The sequence below is a fragment of the Macaca nemestrina genome, chromosome 19 (assembly GCF_043159975.1).
Source record: "Macaca nemestrina isolate mMacNem1 chromosome 19, mMacNem.hap1, whole genome shotgun sequence".
NCBI lineage: Eukaryota > Metazoa > Chordata > Mammalia > Primates > Cercopithecidae > Macaca > Macaca nemestrina.
Genome location: NC_092143.1, coordinates 83,181,223 through 83,203,510, shown reverse-complemented (window position 1 = coordinate 83,203,510; position 22,288 = coordinate 83,181,223). Strand labels below are relative to the sequence as shown.

Below are 22,288 nucleotides of genomic sequence, written 5' to 3'. Positions count from 1 at the left end.
TGGATTACTTGAGGTCAGGAGTTTGAGACCATCCTGGCCAATATGGTGAAATCCCGCCTCTACTAAAACTACAAAAAGTAGCTGGGTGTAGTGGTGCACGCTTGCAATCCCAGCTACTCGGGAGGCTGAGGCAGGAGAATCACTAGATCTCAAGAGGCGAAGGTTGCACTGAGCCGAGATCACACCACGCACTTCAGCCTGGGGGACAGACCAAGACTCTGTCTCAAAAAAACCCCACAAGTTTTTGTGTGGACATACGGTTTCCTTTCTCTTGGGTATATACCTAAGAGTGCAAATGCCAAGTAACATGGTAACACAACAGTTAACGTTTTGAGGAACTGTCAAACTGCTTTCCACAGTGGCTGTGCCACTTTACATTTCTACCAATAATGTAGGAGGATTTCAATTTCTCCACATCCTCGCAAACACGTTATTTTCCATTTTTTAAAAAATTATAGTTAGCCTAGCCTATAAAGTGTGAAGCAGCAGCTCACTGTGGTTTTGTTTTTACTGTTTGTTTCTTTCTTTTTTTTTTTTTTTTGAGATGGAGTCTCACTCTGTCACCCGGGCTGGAGTGCAGTGGCGCAATCTCAGCTCACTGCAAGCTCCGCCTCCTGGGTTCACGCTATTCTCCTGCCTCAACCTCCTAAGCAGCTGGGACTACAGGCGCCCGCCACCACGCCTGGCTAATTTTTTGTATTTTCGGCAGAGACAGGGTTTCACCATGTTAGCCAGGATGGTCTCGATCTCCTGACCTTGTGATCCACCCGCCTCAGCCTCCCAAAGTGCTGAGATTACAGGCGTGAGCCACCATGCCCGGACTTTTTTTTTTTTTTTTTTTTTTCTTGAGACAGTCTCTCTCTGTCATCCAGGCTGGAACGCAGTGGCGCAATCTCGGCTCACTGCAACCTCCGCCTCCCGGGTTCAAGTGATTTTTCTGCCTCAGAAAAATCACCCGAGTAGCTGGGACTACAAGCGTGCACCACTACACCCAGCTAATTTTTGTAGTTTTAGTAGAGGTGGAGTTTCACCATATTGGCCAAGCTGGTCTCGAACTCCTGACCTCAAATGATCCACTCACCTCAGTCTCCCAAAGTGCTGGGATTACAGGCATGAACCATTGTGTCCAGCCTCATTGTGGTTCTGAATTGCATTTCCTGGATGTCTAATGATACTGCATATATTTTCATGTGTTTACTGGTCATTTGTACAACTTCTTTTTTTTTGAGACGGAGTTTCGCTCTTATCACCCAGGCTGGAGTGCAATGGCGCGATCTCAGCTCACCGCAACCTCCGCCTACCATGTTCAAGCGGTTCTCCTGCCTCAGCCTCCCACGTAGCTGGGATTACACGCATGTGCCGCCACGCCCAACTAATTTTGTATTTTTAGTAGAGACGGGGTTTCTCCACGTTGGTCAGGCTGGTCTCAATCTCCCGACCTCAGGTGATCCACCCGCCTCGGCCTCCCAAAGTGCTAGGATTCCAGACGTGAGCCACTGCGCCTGGCCCAGTCTTTTCCCTTTCTTGATGGTGTCTTTTGAAGCACAAAAGTTTTCAATTCTGAAGTCCAATTCATCTATTTTTTTCTTTTATTGCTTATTTGAGTTATAATATCCCCCTTTTCTTTCACATATATAACATTTTTCATCAAGAGAAACACAAACCTCCCTTAAAATTTTTCTAACATATAATGTGCACTCATTCATCAATCTTACAACATACAATCAGGCAAGTCCTTTTGAGTACTGAACTAGTTTGGAGTTACAGAATACCACTGCTATGTAAGTACATAAAATGAACTTTTCAATTTCCAGTTTTGATTTCTTTGACGAAAGAAAGTGAATGCAGAGTACTTAAGAGCAATCAGACAGCAGAAACCTATAATTTTTTAAAACAACTTTCCCTATATTTTTATTTATTTATTTATTTTTGAGACAGGGTCTGGGCCTGTCTCCCAGGCTAGAGTGCAATGGCATGATCACCTTGACGGCCTGGGCTTAAGCAATCCCAACTCAGCCTCCCAAGTAGCTGGGACTTAAGGCGCACAGCACTATGCCCTGCTAATTTTTGTATTTTTTGTAGAGACAGAGTTTCACCTTGTTGCCCAGGCTGATCTTGAACTCCTGGGCTCAAGCCATTCACCCACCTCGATCTCCCAAAGTGCTAGAATTACAGGCGTGAGCCACTGTGCCTGAACCCCCATATTTTTGTAGTTTCTTCTCCACATCTAATTTGAGAGCAATTTTTCTTTTTGAGACAGAATCTCACACTGTCACCCAGGCTGGAGTACAGTGGCACAACCTCGGCTCACTGCAACCTCCGCCTCCCGGGTTCACGCAACTCTCCTGCCTCAGCCTCCCAAGTAGCTGGGATTACAGATAGCCACCACTATGCCTGGCTAATTTTTGTATTTTTAGGAGAGACAGGGTTTCGCCATGTTGGCCAGGCTAGTCTTGAACTTCTGACCTCAGGTGATCTGCCCACCTCGGCCTCACAAAGTGCTGAGGTTACAGGCGTAAGCCATCGTGCCTGGCCCAAGGGTAATTTTTCAAATGCCTTACCCTTGAGTATTTCCAATACATTCAACCTAGTTTTCTTAGAAACAATAATTTATTTTAGAACTTATAATTCACCAGTTTTATTTTAAAAAATAAGCTTAGAAACAAAATTGACTCTCAATAAGAATATAAATTAAATAGTGGAAGAAAAGTGGAAGATGCACTAAAAATAGGCTTGTCTTGAATATAAAGTATGCTGTGGCCATCCGACAGCATGGTTTCCAAGGCAAAGAGAATTTCAGCTTAAATCAGTCAACAAGGTTAAAAGGAGACCTTTTCCTATAAAAGTACTGTAAACATGATATTACCAGGTACAATGCAAACCAAAGCACTTTCAGTTTACAGTATGATAGTACAAAATGAATACATCCAAGCCAGGAGTGACGATGCATGCATCCAGTTCCAGCTACTCGAGAGGCTGAGGTGAGAGTATTGCTTGAGCCCAGGAGTTCATGACCAACCTGGGCAACACAGCTAGAATCCATCTCAAAATTAAGGAAAAGGAAAAAAAAAAAAGGCCAGGCACAGTGGTTCGTGCCCATAATCCCAGCATTTTGGCAGCCCAAGGCACAGCAGATCTCTTGAGCCCAGGAGTTCGAGCCCAGCCTGGGCAACATGGCGAAACCCTGTCTCTACTAAAAACACAAAAAGTTAGCCCAGCATGGTGGTGTGTGCCTGTAGATTCAGCTACTAAGGAGGCTGAGGTGGGAAGATAGGTTGAGCAGCCCAGGAAGTTGAGGCTGCAGTGAGTTGTGATCACACCACTGCACTCCAGCCTGGGCCACAGGAGTGAGACTCTTCCTTAAAAAAAAAAAAAAAAAATTCCAAAGCTGGGGAAATGAAAAAGGAAATAAAAACATATGCATTAAGAAATAATTTCCAATAGTTCAGTACCTTGTGCTTGTTCCAGTGGTGAAGCCCTGTTGAAGAGATCTTGGTCCTGCAAGGATTCTGTAGCTCCGGCTGGCTCCTCATCTGGTCCTGCTGTCTCCATTTGGGAAGCTGACTGTTTGCTGAGAGCATTTGACAAACGCTGACTTTCCACATAGCTCTTTTTCCTAGAGATAGAACTTTTTTATTAGGAAACAGAAGAATGATAAAATGTTAGTTACCTTGGGTAAATCTACAAAATATCTATTAATCAGTTATGCGTTTCACCTCTTAAAAAGAAAAAATGGAAGCAACAAAAAGAAACATTTGAGTCTAGCCAGAAAAGTACAACTGCTAACACTGCACGGTATTCAGGGGACTGAATCAACCTTTTGGGTCCAGTGATATACAGTCTACCAAAATCAAAGAGAACGTCATACAGCTGCTCTTTCTCTCAAGCAGCAAAAAGTGGTTTTTTTATTTCCAGAATAAGTATCCTTGAAACCAGGCTACATAATACAGCTTTCTAAAATCTGCAGACTTAAAGGATATTGGCATATTTGCCAAAATAGCCAAATCTCTGAATTAATAAAGGTTTCAATTGTTTTTACTTTTATCCCTAGTCCTGGTTCTTGTCCTTATCTTTCTTTCTGCCTCTGCTGTTTTCTGTGTGGATGAAAATATTTTTCTTACAGGCAATTTTCCTCCCACCCTACTCCAAAAACTCTTGGGTCTAGAGCAGCTCACCACAGAAAGAGGAGGAGTGGGAATGGAACTTCAGGAAAAAGCCTCTAAATGCAACAAATTCATTACATGACATACTGATACCAAAAGCCAGACTCAAATTTGGCCAGGATGAATTTTTTTTTAAAAGCCCTTCCATATTTCTCAAATCCCAACCCTTCATGCCTGAGGCAACACTCCAACCCTAACTACAATTTACTTCCCAGTTTCTCCATCTCTTTACTGGAGCTGTAGTACATACAAAGTCACTAGCTTAAGCCAAAGGTGCACTCGTGGGTAGGTACAGGAAAACTTCATTGAGTACAGGAAAGGAAAGGCATAGGTGGAAAGACTATGCATAGTTACAAAGTCAAGGGGTAGCAAGGACAGAAAGGAAAAGAGGTGGGGGAGCAAGATGGTGACAGGAAATAAATAAACAACAAGTTAGGACGTTTAGGTCCATTCCATATTTTAAAGCCCCACCCTGAGAAAAGCATGCAGTATGACCACCAGAACTTTAGAATGACAGGGTCAGTTGAGAGCAGAGCACTCCACATTCACCACCATCCCTCTAAAAAAGCTACTTCGTCAAAACTACAGATATCCTCTATTTTTATTAGCTCAAAACAACTTTTCAAACTAAGTCACAAGTTTCAAGTTAAACAGGAAAGAGCAACTTCCAAGTGTCCAATAAAATGACAGCAAGGAAAGCTATAAAAGTGAGGCAATCTGGGTAAGAACTACCAGTCCTCACCCATGCTTACCCCAGATTCTGGAATCCGAAAAGCAGATGGGGTGTGCAGGGGAAAGAAAGACGGGGTGTGCAGGGGGAAAGAAAGCCGCAATCCAAGAACGGAGGGGCCCGGAAGCAGAGAAGGAAACAAATCTGCCAGGAAGAACCACAAAAATGTTCCGTGGCTACAGGCAGGAGGGCAGGAGGGAGCCAGGAAGAACCACAAAAATGTTCCGTGGCTACAGGCAGGAGGAGGCAGGAGGGAGCCGGGAAGAACCACAAAAATGTTCCGTGACTACAGGCAGGAGGAGGGCAGGAGGGAGCCGGGGACGGCAGCAGAGGGGGACTGAAAGCCCGGCATGAAGTGTGGCAGGAGCGCCCACCCTTCTGCCCCACCCCAGAGACAACAGCCATGCTCGCACACACGACAGCGAACACCTGGCAAGGGGGAGGGAAGCACTTGCCTGCAATCAAAGCACAGAAAATGCCTGTGGAGAACGAAGTGACGGCAGTAACAATGGCCCAGAAGAAAGCATTAAACATCTGGCATAAAATTTAAGACTCCAGCCTGCGCACTCTACAGTAAACGGCCAGGAACAACGTCCCTCTTGCGGGGAAGTCAATGAGAAACGAGAGTTACATACACAACGGATAAGGATGCCCACGCTAGGCAGCCTAGAAGCCAGCCACAAATCAGACAAGAAAAACAGGAGCAGTTCAAGAGACAAAAATAAAAATGAACAAACTATACAAGCAGCCCTGGAGAAAAGGAACAGTTTACAGAACTTTCAAAATTTCTAATTAGAATCTTCAGAAGTATCCATGTAGCTGTTACACTCAACCCTCGGTATACATGGGGGACCGGTTCCAGGACCCCTGCGTCTACCAAAATATGCAATATTCAAGTCCCACAGTTAGCACTGACTACATTCAGGTTTCACATCCACAGATACTGTATTTTCCATCCACGTTTGGTTGAAAGAAATCTGCTTGTAAGTGGAACCACACAGTTCAAACTCGGGTTGTTGGAGGGTCAAGTGTACATCCACAAAAACGGTCCATTTTAAAAAAAGGTCAACAAAAGAGCTCTCATGATTAAAATTATGATTGCCAAATGATTTAATGAGCAGGAAAAAAAAAGAAACTTATCTAGAACAATGTCTTTTTGCACTAAAACAGAAAAAAAGGGAAAAAAATAGAAATAGAACAACCCAGGCAATCCAAAACAGTAGCTCCGGAAAAAGAAAAGGAAAAACTTGATGAAAAGCCGTAATTATCTAGAACTGATCTCCAAATCAATGCCAATTAGAATTTAGTGAATGGGGCCGGGCGTGGTGGCTCAAGCCTGTAATCCCAGCACTTTGGGAGGCCGAGACGGGCGGATCACGAGGTCAGGAGATCGAGACCATCCTGGCTAACATGGTGAAACCCCGTCTCCACTAAAAAAAAAAATACAAAAAACTAGCCGGGCGAGGTGGCGGCGCCTGTAGTCCCAGCTACTTGGGAGGCTGAGGCAGGAGAATGGCGAGAACCCGGGAGGCGGAGCTTGCAATGAGCTGAGATCCGGCCACTGCACTCCAGCCTGGGCGACAGAGCGAGACTCCGTCTCAAAAAAAAAAAAAAGAATTTAGTGAATGGGGGAAAACAGCCCCACCCACAAGGGACTCAGACGGGATTCTAAAATTTCCAGAGAAAACATAGTTCAGATAAAAAACCAAGTATTGAGATTACACCAGACTTCACGTACAATGGAGCAATATCTTCAAAATTGTGTGAAAGTTTATTTTCATCCTAAAATTCTGTACTCAGCAAAAATATTAATTTATTCCAAGATTAGAATCAAGACATTTTGAAACACAAATTCCCTCCTCCCCAAGAAGGGGTCAAAGAAGTCACCCCTCACCAGGAGACTGGGGCGTTGCCGCTCCCGGCTGCCGGCCCTCCAGTACAGCGTCCAAGGAAGCCCTATACTCAGACCAACAACTCAGGGCTTCAGGCTGTTCAAAACTCAAGAGCTGGCTCCAAGCACTTACCTCTCCCCAGGCACTGAGTCTAAGACTCCATCTCGCCAGGCCTCCCGTCTTCCATCAACAAGGACCAACAGGACCATTTCCAGAGCTCCTGCCTCCAGCAAGAGTCAAGGGGATACCCTCAAGATGCCCTCCCACCCCTGACATTTGCGGTTTCCTCACAGCAACAGGTGAGTGGGACTACCTTCCCAATGCCCTTTAACTACCGAATTTCAGCTCCTAAAACCAGCCAGGATGCCTCACTGCTGGCACTCCAAGCCCCTTAAGACTGCCCAGCCCTTCTACTCCCCAACAAACAAAACCCTTCTACTGTGCCTTCTGTAATTTACAGAGCTGGGTTGACAAGATCTGCCATTCCTGAATCCCTTCTCTGAACATTCCTTTCACCTTACTGCTTTAATGAAAGCCTGAATATCCTGTGAGGACATTACTACCCCCAAGCTCTGACAAGGGGGGACCCTCATCTCTCCCACAGCCGTGGCATCATCACCTGGTGTGGAGATGGAATATATACGCCCTTCTTGCCCTCAGTGCCACTTCCAGGTCACTCTCCCTAGAGCCTCACAGCTTTGAATCACCTACTACCCCTCTTGCCTCTAGTACCACAACTATATGATGCTGACCCCACCTGCACCTCCAACCCATCTGTACCACCACATCACTCTCCCTCCCACTGTCCATACCCTCTCCTCCTCCTTAACCTAAAGCCCATGGCCAATCTCAGCAACCTTGTCCCTCACTCCTTTTATAAACTACAACCCTGGTTAAATCCAATTCTCTGCCTCCTCTTCACCAGCACTCCTAAGCTCAATGTGGCTGGAGAAACATCACAATCACCCCGAACAGTCATGCCCATGGCCCTCAAGTTGGGCCCTTGATGTCGTCTAGGAATCCTAACATTTCAACCCTGTCCATTCATTTTCCTATGCTCCCATGTGATAATTTTACATCTTTTTTTTAAACCACCAAACTCCTCCTCCTCCACCCTCACTCTGACTTGATGATTATACTTCCTACTTCACTAACCCTACTTTTAGCCTGAAGCACTGAAAAGGTAACTTCCACAGATTCTTACCACTACATGCACCCACCCAGGACAGCCTCCCACCTGTTCCTGCAGAGGAACTGTCCGCAGTCCTACCCAGCTAAAGCCATTCCCCGCACTGCACATTGTGGCCTACCCTCTCTTACTGACACAGACATTACTGCAGCAATTCTCTTCCCTTTCTACATCGGCAAGTTTTACCCTTTCCAGGAGATTATTCCTGTTATCACGTAAACAAGCAGCAACTTCTCCCACCACAAGAAAAAAAAAAAGTGTGGCCGGGCGCGGTGGCTCACGCCTGTAATCCCAGCACTTTGGGAGGCCGAGGTGGGCGGATCACAAGGTCAGGAGATCGAGACCACGGTGAAACCCCGTCTCTACTAAAAATACAAAAAATTAGCCGGGCGAGGTGGCGGGCGCCTGTAGTCCCAGCTACTTGGGAGGCTGAGGCAGGAGAATGGCGTGAACCCGGGAGGCGGAGCTTGCAGTGAGCCGAGATCGCGCCACTGCACTCCAGCCTGGGCGACAGAGCGAGACTCCGTCTCAAAAAAAAAAAAAAAAAAGAAAAAAAAAAAGTGAAACTTTTCTTCACCCACTACAACCATCCAGCTATCATAACCTCGTTTCTCTACTCCCTTTCACAGCAAAACTCCACAAGCTGTCTACTGCCTCTAACAGTAACTCCCGTTCTCTCTGAAACCCACTCTGAGTAGGCCATCACGGTGCCTGTCCCTGCTTCCACCAAACTACTTATTGGGGTTCCGAATGACCTAATCTATGCTAATTCCAAGGGTCAATTCTTTGCCCTCATTTTATTTGACATAGTTGGGTAACTCTCCTTTTATACATGCTCTTGACATGGCTTCCAGGATGCTCTGTTTTCCTCCTGCCTCTAATCACTAACTCTTTAATCTCGCTGTTGATTCCTCCTGTCCCCAGCTTCTCACCGTGAAGCATCCTGAGGACCAGGCCTGGTTGCTCTCTTCCACCTGCCTCACTTCCAGACAGTCAAGACTCAGTGCCATGTTGCCCCCTCTCGCCTCCTACAGTCTCTTCCATGTGACAGCCAGAGTGGGCCTTTTTTTGAGACAGGGTCTCACTCTGTTATCCAGGCTAGAGTGCAGTGGTGCAATTACTGCAGCCTGGATCTCCTGGGCTCAAGTGATCCTCAGAGTGGGCCTTTTAAAACACAATTCAGATGTAGCCCTTTAGTGGCTTCCCATATCTCTGAGTCAAGGTCTCTGAGTCAAGGTCCTGCTCACCACCTCGCCAGCCTCCCTGTGCTCTGTGAACCACGCGGGCGACAAGTCAAGGTCCTGCTCACCACCTCGCCAGCCTCCCTGTGCTCTGTGGACCACGCGGGCGACGCTCCTGCCTTAGTTCCTTCAGGTTGGCTGCATCTTTGGCCTGAAGTCTGCTCCCCCTGGCGTCCACATAGTTAACTCCCTCCCTCAAGTCTTGGCTCAAATCTTTTTTCTGGCCGGGCGCGGTGGCTCAAGCCTATAATCCCAGCACTTTGGGAGGCCGAGACGGGCGGATCACGAGGTCAGGAGATCGAGACCATCCTGGCTAACACCGTGAAACCCCGTCTCTACCAAAAATACAAAAAACTAGCCGGGTGAGGTGGCGGGCACCTGTAGTCCCAGCTACTCCAGAGGCTGAGGCAGGAGAATGGCCTAAACCCGGGAGGCGGAGCTTGCAGTGAGCTGAGATCCGGCCACTGCACTCCAGCCCGGGCTACAGAGCAAGACTCCGTCTCAAAAAAAAAAAAAAAAAAAAAAAAAAAAAAAAAAAAACAAACAAACAAACAAAAAAAAAACCTTTTTTCTTTTTTTTTTTTTTTTTTTTTTGAGAGAGTCTCATTCTGTTGCCCAGGCTGGAGTACAGTGGTGTCATCTCGGCTCACCGCAACCTCCACCTCCCACGTTCAAGCAATTCTCCTGCCTCGGCCTCCCAAGTAGCTGGGATTACAGCCACATGCCATTACACTTGGCTAATTTTTGTGTTTTTGGTAGAGATAGGATTTCACCATGTTGGCCAGGCTGGTCTCAAACTCCTGGCCTCAGGTGATCTACCTGCCTTAGCCTTCCACAGTGCTGGGATTACAGGCGTGAACCATTGTGCCCTTGGCTCATATCTTATGTCCACAATGAGACCCATACTGAACACTGCCTTCAGCCTTCCTAATAACCCTCCTCATCATATTGTTTTTTTCTAGTACTTTTCCCTTCTAATATACTATAAAATTAGCATATTTTAGTGTCTTGTTTAACATCTGTTGTAATCACTGGCATTTCCTACCCACTTGGAAAAGTGTGTGGTGCACACAATAGGTCAGTCAAAACTGCGCAGCAAAGGAATGAATATACAAGGGTTAACATCTTTAATATAAAGAAAGCACTTATATATAAAGACTATCAAGAGGCAACTCACAACATAAATATAAGTAATGAACAGACATTAAAGTAGGTTCAATTCCATAAATACTCAAATACAAATTTAAACACAGAAAACAAGATTGTCTGTAATACCACCATTACCATTTTGGTTTTTTAGACTTCCAGACTTTCTTCCATGCATACACACATGTGTATTATATAAATTATTTTTCCCTCCAAAAATCAAAGATTAAGACTAGCATCATCAAATGTCGGGCAGGGCTGGGGGAAGCTGGCATTTTCATCATACGTCTACTAGGAGAAGAAACTGGCACAAGTTTTCTCAAGAGCAATGTGTTAATTTGTCATGGTCTTTAAAATACACTGTTTTTACCTCAGCAATTTAAACCCTAGAAATCTTAATAATATCCTAGGTGTGAAAAATGTATACATAAATGTACATATAGGGAAGTTCATTACATTTATAATAGCAAAACTGGAATAATCTAAATGACCAACATAGATCTGAGTATACAGTCCATTAACATTATGACACAGATTCATATTAATAGTAATTGAAAGCTGAACATAATACTGCATCTTAATTTTTTGTGTAATAAACAGAATAAGAGTTTAACTTATTTTGTTAAAAAAATAAAAAAATTTTCATTTTTTTTCTATAGTTTCATATTAGAAGTAAAAAGAAGATTTAAAGGCATAAATGCACATACAAAAATTTGTAGTATGGAAGACTACAAATAAAAATGTACTAAATGGCTGTTCTCTATTTAGTGGGATTATAGGCCTTTACTGTCTTCAAATAATTTTCTATATTCTCTGTTTTTTTCAATAGCACACGTTAATTTTAGAATCAAAAAAAAAATGTTTTGGAAGACTAAAACTGTGATTAAAAAGCATAAAGAAAACTCTTGGCCGGGTGCGGTGGCTCACACCTGTAATTCTAATCCCGGCACTTTGGGTGGCCAAGGCGGGCAGTTCACTCAAGGTCAGGAGTTTGAGACTAGCCTGGCCAACATGGTGAAACCCCATCTCTACTAAAAATACAAAAACAATTAGCTGGGTGTGGTGGCACATGCCTGTAATCCCAGCGACTCAGGAGGCTGAGGCAGGAGAATTGCTTGAACCCGGGAGGCAGAGGTTACAGTGAGCCAAGATCACACCATTGCACTACAGCCTGGGCAATGGAATGAGTGAAACTCCGCCTCAAAAAAAAAAAGAAAAGAAAACTCTTAAAGATTCTTAGAATTAATCAGAATTACTTACAGACACAATCACATTGTCACTTCCCACAAGACTGCGTAAGACCTACTTTTAACATAGTACAAGCAAATGAAGGCATGAACTTACTCGTCATCCTGGAAGCTAAGCTGTAACCTCTCTCTTGGTTCAGCATCACTCTGGCTTTCGGGAGATGACCCGGATGGAACCGAAAATCTCTCTTCTACTAAGTAAGATGACTGGACATCAGGATACCTACACAAGAAAAAATTTTGTTTTAATTGTTAAGAATTAAATTACACATATTTAAATGTCATCATGACATAGGGCTGCATGACAGTAAAACCAACCACCAGGGACAAAAACAAACAGGGCCCCTGTATTTCTTTTTTTTTTTTTTTTTTTTGAGACGGAGTCTGGCTCTGTCACCCAGGCTGGAGTGCAGTGGCGCGATCTCGGCTCACTGCAAGCTCCGCCTCCCGGGTTTACGCCATTCTCCTGCCTCAGCCTCCCGAGTAGCTGGGACTACAGGCGCCCGCCACCTCGCCCGGCTAGTTTTTTGTATTTTTTAGTAGAGACGGGGTTTCACCGTGTTAGCCAGGATGGTCTCGATCTCCTGACCTCGTGATCCGCCCGTCTCGGCCTCCCAAAGTGCTGGGATTACAGGCTTGAGCCACCGTGCCCGGCCAGGGCCCCTGTATTTCAAACCATCATCCTCTGTGCAAAGCACGGAAACCTGTGGCTCAGCAATGGGGAGTTTATCTGTATTCAACAATACAGTCACAAAAATCTTAAAGCTATAAGAGCTGACAGCGTTAATACAACCCCTTCATCCCAAAGGTCAAGATGATGCTCCTCACTAAATGTTTAGGTTGAGAGAAGATGGGAAAGTTTAAGCATAGGCAAACTTTATACGTTATGCAAGACGCTACATGTAATGGATGTATAAACTATACACAGTCCAGTTGAAGATACAAAACAAGGTGTATTTAACCAAACATCAATGTGGTAATAAAACAGAAATTTTAAAAGTAAACAAAATAAAAGCTGGTTGAGTTTTGGGGGTTTTTTTGAGACAGTCTCCCTCTGTCGTCCAGCTGGAGTACACTGGCCCAATCTCAGCTCACTGCAACCTCCGCCTTCTGGGTTCAAGCGATTCTCCTGTCTCAGCCTCCCGAGTAGCTGGGATTAGAGGCATGAGCCATCACGCCTGGCTAATGTTTGTATTTTTAGTAAACAGGGTTTCGCTGGCTGGTCTCAAACTCCTGAACTCAAGTAATCTGCCCGCCTTGGCCTCCCAAAGTGCTGGGACTACAGGCATGAGCCACGACGCCCAGCCTGGTTGAGTTTCTAAGGAAGAGAAACTTGACTTCAGGAGATGAAAGTTACTAGAATGACAAGAGTTACTTGAAGAGTTACTTCACAAACCTAGGACAGACTGAAAGCTGGAAGAGAAAGAGAAAGACAGCCATACAAATCTAGTAAAGAGTAAACCTGGCTGAAATGAATTAAAAAGTGAGACTCTGTCAGACCTCTAAATAGATCCAATGACCCAAAACTCTAGTCACAGGTGACTGGATTTGGAACAGACACCTAACCTAAGATGGACCAGAAACTCACGAGACATTAGGAGACAGTTCAGTGTAGCTAAAAATGTAATTCATAGATGTCTTTTGAGAATTTGTGTTGCCATATTCTGTAACATGAACAGAAAAGCAAATAAAACCAATGTATTGAAAAAGAGAAGAGGCTGGGTATGGTAGCTCACACCTGTAATCCCAACGCTTTGGGAAGCTGAGGCAGGAGGATCACTTGAGCCCAAGAGTTCAAGAACAGCTTAGCTAACACAGCAAGACCCTATCTCTACAAAAAAATTTTTTTAATTAGCAAAAAAAAAAAAAAGAAAGAGAAGAGAATGAGTTATACAGAGACACAGGGTGGGAGGACAAAAACCCAAGTCCTAATAGCTTCCCAAATCTCAATCTCTGTCCCTTCTTGCAGCAAAGCTCTGCACTCCTCCCCTGATGACAAGAGGTACTCCTATTACCTTATGATTAATTTTCCTCTGAACTTCGCTAACACAACTTGTTTTACATTACTAGCCATTAGTATGACTGAACTAATAAAATCCAAAACACTATAGACAAAAAAAAAAATTTGACCAAAATAGGTAATTGGTGCTCAAACCCCAAACCTACTCACTGAAAAGGCAATGCAATGGGGAAAGAGACAGTAAATTCTGTCTTTTCCATATTCATTTCACATATTTGGCCATCTCCCTCACAGACAAAACAAAAAGCTCAAGCTTGACTGAGAAACATAAGTATCAGCATGCTGTCGGCTTTATGGACCTGGAAAAAATCTGCTCAAACAAATCTTACCTGTTATCAGTGCTGGATCTATTCCTAGCAAGTGTGGAAACAGCAACCGGCAAGCCAAGATTTGAAGAAAGAGTGACATTTTCCAAAATCCCACTGTTACCAAATAATGAATTGGTGAGAAAGCTTGGAAATGATTCTTCTGCTATACCTCGAAAATCTTCCATCTCACTGCAATAACAAAAGTATTTCAATAGGTCACATATTACTACAAAATGTTTTTAAATGATTAAAAGCATCATCTTAGAAAACTAATAAATCTTAGGAAAAAAATCCTTTTTGTAGCATCAGTAAGGGGGAAATAGGCAAATAGTCTGAGGTAAAATAAATCTCAGAATACTCTGCTACTTTATACATGAGAATAGAAACCTTAAACATTAAACTTATCTTCTTATAATTATAATAACGTAATACAACACATTTTAATTTGCTCTTTGCTTCATGTAGCAAGGAAAAAGAATTACTACAAACTTATCTAATAAAGAAAGCAAAGATGGCAGAACAGTGATGGTAGATACAAATGATTTTAGGGCATATTTAAAAGTTTGGTAGTTACGTACTCATTCTAATACAGAACAGAAAAAGTACAACTAGCAAAAATCTAGCCTGGATCTCAGAGTGTCGTTAAGAGCGAATTAAAAAGTGAACACATTCAAAGAAAAATTTTCAGTTAAAGTATAGTTGGCACATGGACAAGGTAAAAGGGGTAAAAGGGGTACACAAATGACTAAATCTGGAAAACACCAGCACAAAATCTACGCTATTACTAGAGAACTTGACCACGGTACTCTGAAGATGTTAGCCAGTCTCAACAATTTTCCAGAGTACGTATCATATACACACTGCATGGAAATCAGTAAAGGAAATAATGACAGGAGGACTAAAAGATAAATAATCAGGAAAAGCTAAAAAAAAAAAGAGAGGATATTGGCAATGTGCCTTGAAGACTGAGAAGAACTTTTAAAAGGCAAAGTATGGGATAAGAGAGTTTATTTAGGATGACAAACATGAGCCAAAAAGGAAAAGAGTTAAATTTTATTGCATATCTACTAACTTAACTCACTGAATCCACAGAAAATCTTACAATATAGGTATTACCCCATTTTACAGATGAAGAAACAAACTGAGAGACTAAATTAGCTCAATTTTCCCAAGGTTGTAATTCGTAAGATTCAAACCCAGGTCTGACTCGAAAACCCACCCTAGGTGCTATGTCTATGCTGGCAGTAGCAAATACTCCAATGTATTTTGGCAGCAGGTAAACAAAATAACACAGGAAACGAAGCTAGAATGACAGAATGGAGCCAGATTCTAAAAGTCTGAAATGGTGTATTGGAAAGTTTGAACTGTATTCTGCAACCAACGAAGGACTGGCACGATCAATCTATAGTATGGGAAGGGAGAGGACTTAAACACCTGGAAGACTATTCAAAGAGCTACTTCAGGCCGGGCGCGGTGGCTCAAGCCTGTAATCCCAGCACTTTGGGAGGCCGAGATGGGCGGATCACAAGGTCAGGAGATCGAGACCATCCTGGCTAACACGGCGAAACCCCGTCTCTACTAAAAACACAAAAAATTAGCCGGGCGAGGTGGCGGCGCCTGTGGTCCCAGCTACTCGGGAGCCTGAGGCAGGAGAATGGCGGGAACCCGGGAGGCGGAGCTTGCAGTGAGCCGAGATCTGGCCACTCCACTCCAGCCTGGGCGACAGAGCAAGACTCCGTCTCAAAAAAAAAAAAAAAAAAAAAAAAAAAAAAGGGTTATTTCAGTAACACAGGAGTGTACTAGGATCAACGACAAATTGGATTAAAGCACAGATTTTAGACAGTATGGACTAACTACTCTACAAAATATAAAAAGAAAAAGTTTTACGACCACTAAAGAGGGTATGGGGCAGGTGCGATGGCTCATGTCTGTAATCCCGGCATTTTGGGAGACTGAGGCAGGCGAATCACTTGAGGTCAGGAGTTCAAGACCAGCCTGGCCAAAGACGAGGTGAAACCTCGTCTCTTCTAAAAATACAAAAACTAGCCAGGCGTCATGGCGGGCACCCGTTACCCCAGCTACTTGGGAGGCTAAGGCAGGAGAATCAACTGAATCTGCGAGGCAAAGGTTGCAGTGAGCCAAGATTGCAGCCCCGCCATTCCCTGTACAGATCCCCCCCGCCCGCCCCACGAAATGCTTAAAAGGTAGCTTAACTCTTTGAAGGGCTCAGACTTGTCCAGGGCTCAGACTTTTTGGATGTTAATCCGACTGGGCTGGTGCACCTAAATAATAAATCCTCCTCAATCCCTCAGTCTGATTCCTAAATTATCCCACAACAGTTTATGACGTGCCCATGCCCCCGTCGGAAGCCCACCTCTCCACTCTGCACTCGATCCCAACCCCTCACGGCACTGACAACTACTCTACCAACCGGCCCCTTTCTTAACGTGATCGAGTCTTCTGTCTGTGCCAGCCCTCCCATGCTGGGCATGCTGCTATTTCTCCCACCTTTTAAAAAAGCCTTCCTCTTCATTATCCCCTGAACCGCCACCACACCTATCCATGCTCCCGTTATCACAGGCTTCCAGAGGAATCATGACTGACCATCCAGTTTTATCACTATTTATTCTTGCATTTATCTGTCTTCTTCCAGTGAAATAATTTCTCCCTAAGAGCAGGGGCCTTGCCTATCTGTCCATCACTATTTCCTTAACACTTAGAACAATGCTTAGCACACAGCAGGTACTCAGTAAGTATCTGTGAAACTAATGAATGACAACATTCTCAGGCAGTGGGTAACCTCAACTTTAACCCCTATATATTTAGAAGAGCAGCTTCTTGGGGAAATGTCTATCTTGTTCATCCATATATTCCCAATACCTGACAGAGAAGTGGAAATACAAATTGAAAAAACGAGTTGTAAGGAAGAATCTGTAACCCCTAGTTTGCTGATACTCAGTGTCTATTATCAAGTAATGTGCTAATTATTTCACATACATTTTTCTAATCCCCATGTCAAATCTGTAAGGTAGCTATCATTCCTATTATTGAGGGAAATGAGGCTGAGAGAATTGAGATGTTTCCAGTCCACACAGCACAAATGAGGCCAGAGGATTCCCACCCAGGCAAGTCTGGCCGCAGGGCATTCTTTCCTCTGCACTAATTCCACCTCCCGGTGGTGCCTGAAGTCCCAGCTACTCAGGAGGCCACCATGGAAGGCAGCTTGAGCCCAAAAGTTTGAGGCTGCAGCGAGCTATGATCACGCATGTGAATAGCCACTGCAATACAGCCTGGGCAACAAAGTGAGACTCTGTCTTAAATAAATATACAGGAGCATACGCATCAGTTATATGCAAATACTACACCAATCTATGTAAGGAACTTGAGCATCTAGAGGATTTCAGTGTCCTGGGGCAGGAGCAGGTCCTGGAACCAATTCCATGGATAACTTGAGGGAACAATCACACTTCCAAATGGCTCTCTGACATCTACCTTAGCCCCCAATGCAATACAAAATACAAAAGCAAACTTGTTACCTTTGCTCCGTTCATTCCTGCCGTTATCTTCAGTCTTCGCCCAAATCCATCCCTATTAACTGGCAATACAAGACGGACACCGAGGACCATTCTGATCCCTCCTGCTCTCTCACCAAACTCTAATGCTTCTAACGTCAAATACCCCTCTGGAGCCGAGCCCCACTTCTATATTCCTAATGCCGGTTGCTCATCACTTTTTATTCTGAACTATCACACAAGTCTCCCAACTAGCCTCCCCAAGTCTAGCCTTGTAATTACTAAGTTATTCATTCATATACAGACATGTAAACTATTAAAATGCATACAAAACACTTCAACAGTTGTTCCTATTTAGAAGGGGCCTAATCCAAAGAAAACTCAGAAATTATGCGAAGATCATTCATGCGACAACCATTATGAAACACAAACCATGAGGAACACTCTACTTGGCCCCAAGAATGCAAAAAGAAGTAAAAGGCAGCGCCCCTCAGGGAGCTGACAATCCCTGTCAACTACGACAGTGGTAAGTGCTTCAACAGACCCTTGCTAAGGGTGCAAAGGTAACAAAGCCCACGGGAAGATTCCCCAAGACGTAACCTAGTACCTAGTCTCTTCTCCAGAAAAGATTACACTTGCAAACCATTCAAGGACATAACACATTCCTGAAGGAAATTTCCTTTAATTTCTCACATTATTGCATTACCCACCCCTCCTCCATCATCTCAAGTGAAGACAATATGTTATCTCTTCTTCTATATTTGAACTGAGTAGCTATATTTGCAATTTCTCTTGCTATTTCCTTAGAGTAGTGACCTCAAATCTCACATCTGGGTTCACTAATTACATTCCTAGGTACATTACATTCCATAGTACATATGACTATAGTCAGTAATCGTAGGTCTAGGTATACGATTAAACACATTTAAAAGCACGTGCCGTGGAACACAAACCCGACCCAAACTTCCCCAAAACTCATCATTTACTCTTGGCACTTTAAGATATACTTTAAAACTAGGTAGGCATTTGGTATATTGTTGTTCAAGGCTTACCGGTTTTGCCCAGAAAGCTGAAATTTGGAGAAAAAGTTGATTTTGGAGCAGTAAAAACGCCAGTCGAATGACCTCAAAATACTAACAGCCAATGGGAATACGGTCATATGAACAGCTGTTCTCCAAACGACTGCCTTGAAGAGGTCCTCACGTTTTACTAAACAAACTCTGAAATTAACAGCAAAGTACAAGCAGAGTGTATTAACATTCGTCTCATTTCACGCTCTGTTGAGAATGAAATCATAGGCAAGGAATGCAGGTAAACTATTAGGAAGAAATGAACGTAACCTAGCAGAAACCAAAGCAAGCGAGTCCACGGAAGACAGGGGCATTCAGCATTAAGTTCACTAAGTTACTTCCTGGGTCAGAATTTTAAACAAAAAAGAGAAACAGAACCGCCCAACACAATGCACAGAAAGCAAACACCACCGGCCGCTGCACAGGCAATGGCGAGACGCTCAGAGGGAAGCACGGAGAGGGCCGGTCCCTCCAGAGGTGGGAGCCCCCAGACAGGAGGGAGGAGAGACACACGCGATCCCCTGACAGTCTCTCATCACGCCCGGCCAAAGCGCAGCGACACACGGGCGTGCAATTAACCCCAACCGGGCGGAGCTCGGCTCGGAGGCCGGAGGCCGGGCCAGGCGTGGAGGCGCGGGGAGGGCTGCAGGCAACCCGCTCGCGCCCTGCCGGCCTCGCCGCCCCACAGCCCGCGCCCCCGCCCGGCCCAACCGTCGCCGTCCCGCCGGTCCGGCAGCCGAAACGTAGGCCAAAGGGGCATGCGTCTGCCTCCCGCCCAGGCGCAGGCCGAGCACCGGCGTCCCTCTCACCGAGCCCGCGTCCCTCTCACCGAGCCCGCGTCCCTCTCACCGAGCCCGCGTCCCCGACTGCGGACGGCAGCGCGAAGCGGGAATGTCCACAGAGCGATGGGGTGTCCCGGGCGCTGCAAGTGCGCGTGCGCACGGCCCCCGCTCCGGCTGCGGCCCCGAACGGCCGTACCGCGCCCGCCTCTGGTTTACGTCTGTTCGCAGCACCAGGCAAGGGGAGGAGACTGAGCCGGCTTTTGATTGGACAGCAGGAAGAAATGGGGCGGGAAGAAGCCCAGCGATTGGTGGGGACCGCGCGCTCCTGGATTTGAAGCGAGGAAGCCGCGCGCCCTGCGCGTCCGGGGGAGGAGGAGGAGGAGCTGGAGCTCTGCGCCGGCTGGGACTCGGGGGCTGCTCCCGTTGGCGCCGCCTTCAAGGTCTTCGCGAATTTGAAAATAATGCTTACTTTATTCAATGTGGGGCTCCAGGGCACCGCCAGTCACTCTATGCGCAAAGAAGTATTCCCCGCCAACACATCCCCCCGGTAGGTTTCGTCCTTCCGTGGGCAGATGCAGACCTTCCTGTTGGTAGACCTGAGAGGCGTCGGGTTTCACCTTCAGTTAATTCCTCGGGATCCAAGTCTCATGACAGTTCGCCACATCTAGTCGCCTCTCTGTGACACAGTAGGCTTTGTCTCGATTGGGAAAAAGTGAGGTGAGGCATAATTTGTCCCTAAGTAGCTTCCTACTTTTGTCCATCCTTCTTAGGCCACAAATCCCATCCCCGCCATCTGCTCGGCACAAGCCCTTAACTACTACACTGCTTCACTGAGACCACGCCTTTCACTCAAAATGTATCTCACTCTTTTTCAGTAAGGTCCCTTATCTCAAAATTCATTCCATATAGTCACAGAAGGAAAAGAGTCACTCTTTTCCAAAGCTAACCCCTTAACTTCATTCAAGTTACTGAAAGATGCCCCGCGCACTTTGGAGGAGAGAATAGGGAAAATGCAAAGTTTAGAAGTCCCTAGACCTGAGGTTAGCTCGGTGGGGAAAGACGTCTGTTTACTTGACCGCTTTCTGCTTCCTGCAAACATGGCTTAGCTGTCATTCTTGGATATCCTCGCCATTGTTTTCCTTCTCTCTGCCTACAAAAATGCAGCACCTCTCTATCCAAACACATTGACCACACATGCCACACACACCACTCACATCAAACACACCACACACACCCACATACAACCCCACACACGCATACACACCACATCCATACACAACACACACCCACGTACACCCCCCCCACACACACACCACACCCCTTCCTTGATTCTGTTTCATCACCTAATGACCATTCTTGGCTCCTTCCCTTAGTGGTCTCCACTTTTTTTCCATAGAGGAAGCCAGGCTTCCACTTTTTACACCTGATTTTGACGCATTTCATGGTGTCTAGCTGGGTCCTGAAAACTGTAACATTTATCAGGAATAGACTCCTAATTGTCAAACTCAGTGATTATCTCCACAGTTCTTTACACCTCTTCTTGGAACCCTGCAGCCTTGGTATTTGCAAAGAGTAATTACCTTTATTCTACCTTTGTCCACACTCAATGAGCAAAGATGAATGCAGAAAATCTCAAAATTTTCTGAATCCCAAAAAAGTAAGCCAAATGCTTCGTTAGCCCTAGAGCTGAAAGGGTATATTGGAGTGTAATGAGCCACATTTCTTTCTCAGAGTATCTTAACCTCTTTCTACAAAGCGGTAACACAGTTAACTACTTAAACATGTTCCAGACTGTCACTCACACCAAATCCTTGTTAATAAATGTCCTTCCTCCATAAATATCCTCACGTCACCAAAGCACTCCGCACAACACTCAGCAACCTGATAGGACTCTATTGACAGAGATCTCTGATTCAGAGTCTCGGCAGCAAGACAGCCTGGACTCTGACGCCAGGCTGCCTGGATCTGAATCCTGGCTCTACCTCCCTCTTCCAAACTGTGCAGCCTTGGGCAAGTAACTTTAACCTGCTGGTATCCTTGTCTGTAAAAAGGGGATAAAGCGTTTGCCTCAGAGGCTTACTGTGAGGATTTAAAGCTACTCCTGTAAGGTATCTAGAGAAGTACTGGCTCATGGAAATACTCAGCAAACATTAGCTATTATCTTATACCTCAGGATCTCACCTCACGTGCCGACTGGAGAGGAGGAACGGAACTCCCACGGTGATTTCCAAATCTCTTTAGACGCTGAATAGAGCTGAGTAGAGCCTGCAGAAGCCCCATGACCAGGGTGCCTCCCAGGGAATTAGAAGTGAGGCCTATCCAGTTTTAAGTTCAGACATCTCTCAGCTCCCCTTTTACCAACTGCTTAAAGTGATATGCCTCAGCCACCAATACCCAAAACCTTCTCCCATGTAACCACAAGGTATGATTCCAGATTAACGTCCCACTAGTTCCCTAAATGAACCAGACTGTTATTTATATCCTGTTCTGTAAACATACCCCTACCCTCTTTTACCTGTTGAAATCAGACATCCCTTCCAAATTCTGCCAGCTCAAATAACTTCTCTCTTTTATGCCTACTATACAATTTCTACCATTATTACAAAGCCGAACCCATTACCTTTGGTAAATTCTAGAAATGCCTTCTCCCACGAGTGTAAGTTTGTGTGCAGACTACCTTTCTATTTTTTTACATATCCCAGTGCTTGGCACAGTATCTTGCACATGGTAGATGCTCAGGATTCACTACATTAAATTGGAGAATGGTCTCAATTTCGTTATCCCATTCTTACCCCAGGTACCTCTATGACTGAAAGCTCAGACATGCCTTCTCATTCTGAGTTAGATTCAGCATTAAGATTTCTTGTTTGATCCTCCATAAGGCTACAAGCCTAGCAAGTCAATTAACCAGAGGAAGACCTTTGAGAATTATCTGAAAGAGATATTTACATAGAAATGCTAACCTTAGAGACAAAACACTTCGATGAT

General features: G+C 44.9%; 1 protein-coding gene across 10 annotated transcripts in view; it reads right to left on the bottom strand.

Moving 5' to 3' along the window:
- LOC105478933 (centrosomal protein 192) overlaps nt 1-19,493 on the bottom strand; it is a 144,056-nt gene extending 124,563 nt beyond the window's left edge. For 7 of the 10 annotated variants that reach the window (XR_011617172.1, XR_011617173.1, XM_011736671.3 and 4 more), the window contains exons 1-5: nt 19,368-19,493; nt 18,501-18,668; nt 13,958-14,125; nt 11,706-11,831; nt 3,453-3,628 (exon numbers count right to left, since the gene is read on the bottom strand). Coding sequence is in view for 8 of the 10 variants with exons in the window: in XM_011736671.3 (XP_011734973.2) it covers nt 3,453-3,628; nt 11,706-11,831; nt 13,958-14,125; nt 18,501-18,607 (577 nt within the window). In the remaining 2 variants the exon portion in view is untranslated. Of the gene's footprint in view, nt 1-3,452; nt 3,629-11,705; nt 11,832-13,957; nt 14,126-18,500; nt 18,669-19,327 lie in introns of all 10 variants that reach the window. The other 3 variants (XM_024791954.2, XM_011736673.3, XM_011736672.3) reach the window with 3 other exon arrangements.
- Nucleotides 19,494-22,288: the final 2,795 nt, after the last annotated feature.